At 54.1% G+C, this 3,746-nt stretch overlaps 1 protein-coding gene across 1 annotated transcript in view; it reads right to left on the bottom strand.

Annotated features, from left to right (window-relative positions):
- Positions 1 to 1,275: 1,275 nt before the first annotated feature.
- The window catches only part of LOC104617476 (copine-2-like), a gene marked incomplete at its 3' end in the record, with an annotated part of 11,571 nt that continues 9,100 nt past the window's right edge, over positions 1,276 to 3,746 (bottom strand). The window contains exon 3 of the mRNA XM_010282810.1: positions 1,276 to 1,350. Coding sequence (XP_010281112.1) covers positions 1,276 to 1,350 — 75 coding nt within the window. The remainder of the gene's footprint in view (positions 1,351 to 3,746) is intronic.

Consider the following 3,746-nt stretch of genomic DNA (forward strand, 5'->3'; position numbering starts at 1 on the left):
ACGTCCTTGCGCCACGCTGCCGCAGGCTGCTGGTGGCATCTTCTCTTGGCCAACATGGACAATAACATCCCCACCGCTTGTGCCTCCAGAGGTGAGCAGCAAAGACCTTGGGATCGACTTCTACAAACATAGTGGCTCCCCTCGGGGTTTTCCCCATCTCTTCAAAGCTAGGGACCCCCACGCGATCCCGTCCAGCCAGCCGAGGTTCTGCTGTTGCATTCAGCCCTCTGGCACCGCGGTTAAGAAACTGGATACTTGGACAAGACAGAAGGGGATGAGGAAGGCAGGGTTTGGCTCCAAACTCCATGTTTTTTATGAGTGAGTCCAAAGCAGAAGCTTGCTCCTTGGTTGGTGTCCATGGCCTGTGCTCCAGTGCCGTGCCAAGCGGTGAGGAAAGGTGTCCGCCACACCATGACCCTGTTGTCATCACCAAGCCAGGGCAAAAAAAAAAAAAAACAAAACAAAACCCAAAGCAGATCAGAAAATTGCCCCAATGGTACAAAATGAAGTAGACGTCTCGGACCCTTTGATTTTGTAATGACACGTTAGTGACAGATCGAGACCTTCCTTTTTTTTCTTTTTAAAGCGTGTAACCTTTGAACTTGACTGGAAACTTTTCACCTCGTCCAGCACTTCCCACTCAAGTGTCGGACAGGGAGTCGAGAGCCGGCTCCTCAGGGATGGCACAGGGCATCCGGCACCGCTTGTGAACTCCTCCGCGGCTTTTCCTCTTGCGTTTTCAAGACTAACTGCAGCAACTAAGAGAGACAAGCTGGCAGCATCTTCCAAGCCTCCGGAGCAAACAGCGATGGAGATGCCCTTGCAGCAGCCGGGTCCTGGGCTTTTAAACCCTTCCAGCACTTTTAAACCTGACCAACGTTTAACTCCTTGCTGGTCTTTCCTTCCGCGCCTTCGCTGCCCGTCTGCGCCTCTCGCAAAACCCGTAAGAGGGGAGAGATCCAAAACTGATGGGAGATGCACCTAAATTTCGTCTGTTCTTTTATTTTTTAAAAAAAAAAACACATCACTAAAGAGGTCGGTGGTGGGAAGGCCACTGCTCTCGGGCGCAGTGGCCGCTGCTATGAGAGTTGTCGCTACGGCACAGCTCCCGTACAAAACCAGCCATCGCTGGCAAAGGAATCGCCCCTCAACCGATGAAGAATGTTCATCGGTTGAACCCCAGCCCCCCGGGCCCCGGGTGAACGTCCTGCATTGCGCACCAGGTTATTAACCGCCTTTACACACTCCGTAGGTAACGTAAAGGAGCAACCGTACCGTTATCGTCCCTTTCCCAGCTGGCTTGCCGTTCCCCAAAAGGAGAGTCCGTGTTATTTTCTTGCTGGAGACGATCTAGAGGGGCCAAAGAAAACAAAATCATGACTGTACGAGTGACCAAAAGCAGACTCATCAGCAACTGATCGTCGCTCACGTTGGTTAGTTCAGATGAAGCGCTCACAGCGGTAGAAGACAAGACACCATGTTTCGGGGACGGCCGTGGTGCTGTGAATACCACCACCGTGACCCGAGCCCACGGGGCGCCGGGCACGAGAGGCTGAAGCATCGCCTCCCCTTGGGCCCAGGGACCAGCTCTTTGCATGGAGGAGGTCAGCGGGACCTCACCCAGCCAGAGCTACCGTGAGTTGTTCCCAGCAAAATCGCAGCTCAACTTCTCAAACCCCGTTTGAAATACTCCTGGCACGACCCCACGCCAACGTGCTTTCAGGCCACGTTTCCACGGGCGAGTCCTGACGACGCACCAGACGCTCTCCCCCAGCGCCGTTCCGGACCCCCCGCGTGGCTGCTGCCACCGAGCAAGGAACAAGGGTCAGCACCCAAAGGCATGTCCTCCCCTTCGCTTCTGGCTTGTAAGAGGCCGGACAGGACAACGTGGCAGCTGAACTAAACCCCCTGAGGTTTTTCCCAGCTTGCCTGCAGATCTGGGGATCCCGTAAGTTTTCCCCACGAGGCGCAGACCCCCACATGGGGGTCCAGCGACCTGCTGGAACCATCTGTGCTCTGCTCCCATACCTAGAGGGGACCCTTTCGAGGTCTAGAGGTTGCAGTTTAAAACAATGCCGTCCCATCCATCCTCCTGCCTCCACCTTTGGTCCTACATCACAGTCAGAAAATAATAACTATTAAAAAAAAAAAACCTTAATGAAACGGCTTAACTTGTGGCTCCTGCCATCCAGGTGACCCAGCCGTGCTTGGCTTCCCCCCGTTGCTCCCCAGAAATGTTGTCCTCCCTCCGGGGAGACCTTATTGCAGCCTTCCCGTACTTAAAGAGGGCTTCGAAGAAAGATGGGGACAGACTTTTTAGCAGGGCCTGTAGCGACAGGACAAGGGGTAACGGTTGTAAACTAAAGGAGGGGAGATTTGGATGAGATATAGGGAAGACATTTTTCACACGGAGAGTGGTGAAACCCTGGCCCAGGTTGCCCAGAGAGGTGGTCAATGCCCCATCCCTGGACACATCCCAGGTCAGGTCGGACGGGGCTCTGAGCAACCCGCTTGAGTTGGAGATGTCCGTGCTCATGGCAGGGGGGGCAGACAGATGACCTTGAAAGGTCCCTTCCCACCCAAACTGTTCTATGATCCTGTGATTCTTGCAATTTCAAGGCAAAAACCCTTTCCCGCTGTGGCTTGCCACCAAGCCCCGGTGCTTTTGATCCGCAAACGCATGGGAATCACCAGCCAGCGTAACCAGATGTTTCTGCCACGCTGTGTAGAGGGAGGCGAAATCTCCTCGCAACCCGGGCTAGAAGAAACCACAGACACCCTCCAGCCTGCAATTTGCTCTCTGTTACATTTCGTTTGGCCACAGAGGTCATTACCGGCCCGTGAATGACCCAACCATCCTTCCAAGTCTTACCACAGACCTAATTAGCTGCAACAAAACGATCTGGCTGATCTGACAGAGCTCCGATGCAATCTCGAAATTGAGAAGTCAGACTGTGCGGTTGTTGCTGCCCACAGCTGCTCTCCTTCCCTTCGACGAGCTGATCGTGCCTCAAAACTGGGCAGGCTCATGGAAACATCTCACCGGACAAAATCTAGGCATCAGAAAAGCCACAGCAGGGTAGCTGAACCCTATGACCGGGCTGTGCTGCAAGCCCGTGCTGGCCACAGGGAGGGGAGGCTAAGAGAGAATTTCGGGGGAAGAAAGAAGATGAGAAGATCCTTCCGTTCCCAAGCTGTGTCTCTTCGTGGACTAAAGGCGACCAAGACGCTCACATGGGAACCGCTGCAAAAACTGGGCACACGCATAAGCCAAGCTCCCTTTTGCAGAGCATAAATACTTGCATGACATGACAGAAGCTCCCAGCTGCCTTTTTTTTCTGACGGATGAAGACCACCAGCTGTGCCTAAAGACACAGCGGACAGTTACGCCGTGTCCGTCAGCCACCGTTCTGAGCAAGCACCGTGGATGTGGGACCTGCCAACAGCCGCCCATCCCCACCATTACCACAACCACAGGATGGCCTGTCCAGTCTCTGAGCTAATCACCTTTCAAAGCACCAGGGCTCGTCTGGGAAGACCCAACAAGCAGGAGGAGATAGGTCAGACCCTTCCACCTTCCTCCCCAGCGCATACGGGTAACGTTCCCCTCCGGCATGAACCTGCAGAGCCCTGGACTTCTGCAGAGCCACATTTAGGAACAGTAAGGTTTCACCTCCGTTTCCTTATGTCCATAAATTCTCTGCTTGCAGCTTCCACCAAGACCGTGACCTTCACAACAAGAATTG

The sequence above is a fragment of the Phaethon lepturus genome, unplaced genomic scaffold (assembly GCF_000687285.1).
Source record: "Phaethon lepturus isolate BGI_N335 unplaced genomic scaffold, ASM68728v1 scaffold12142, whole genome shotgun sequence".
Classification (NCBI taxonomy): Eukaryota; Metazoa; Chordata; class Aves; order Phaethontiformes; family Phaethontidae; genus Phaethon; species Phaethon lepturus.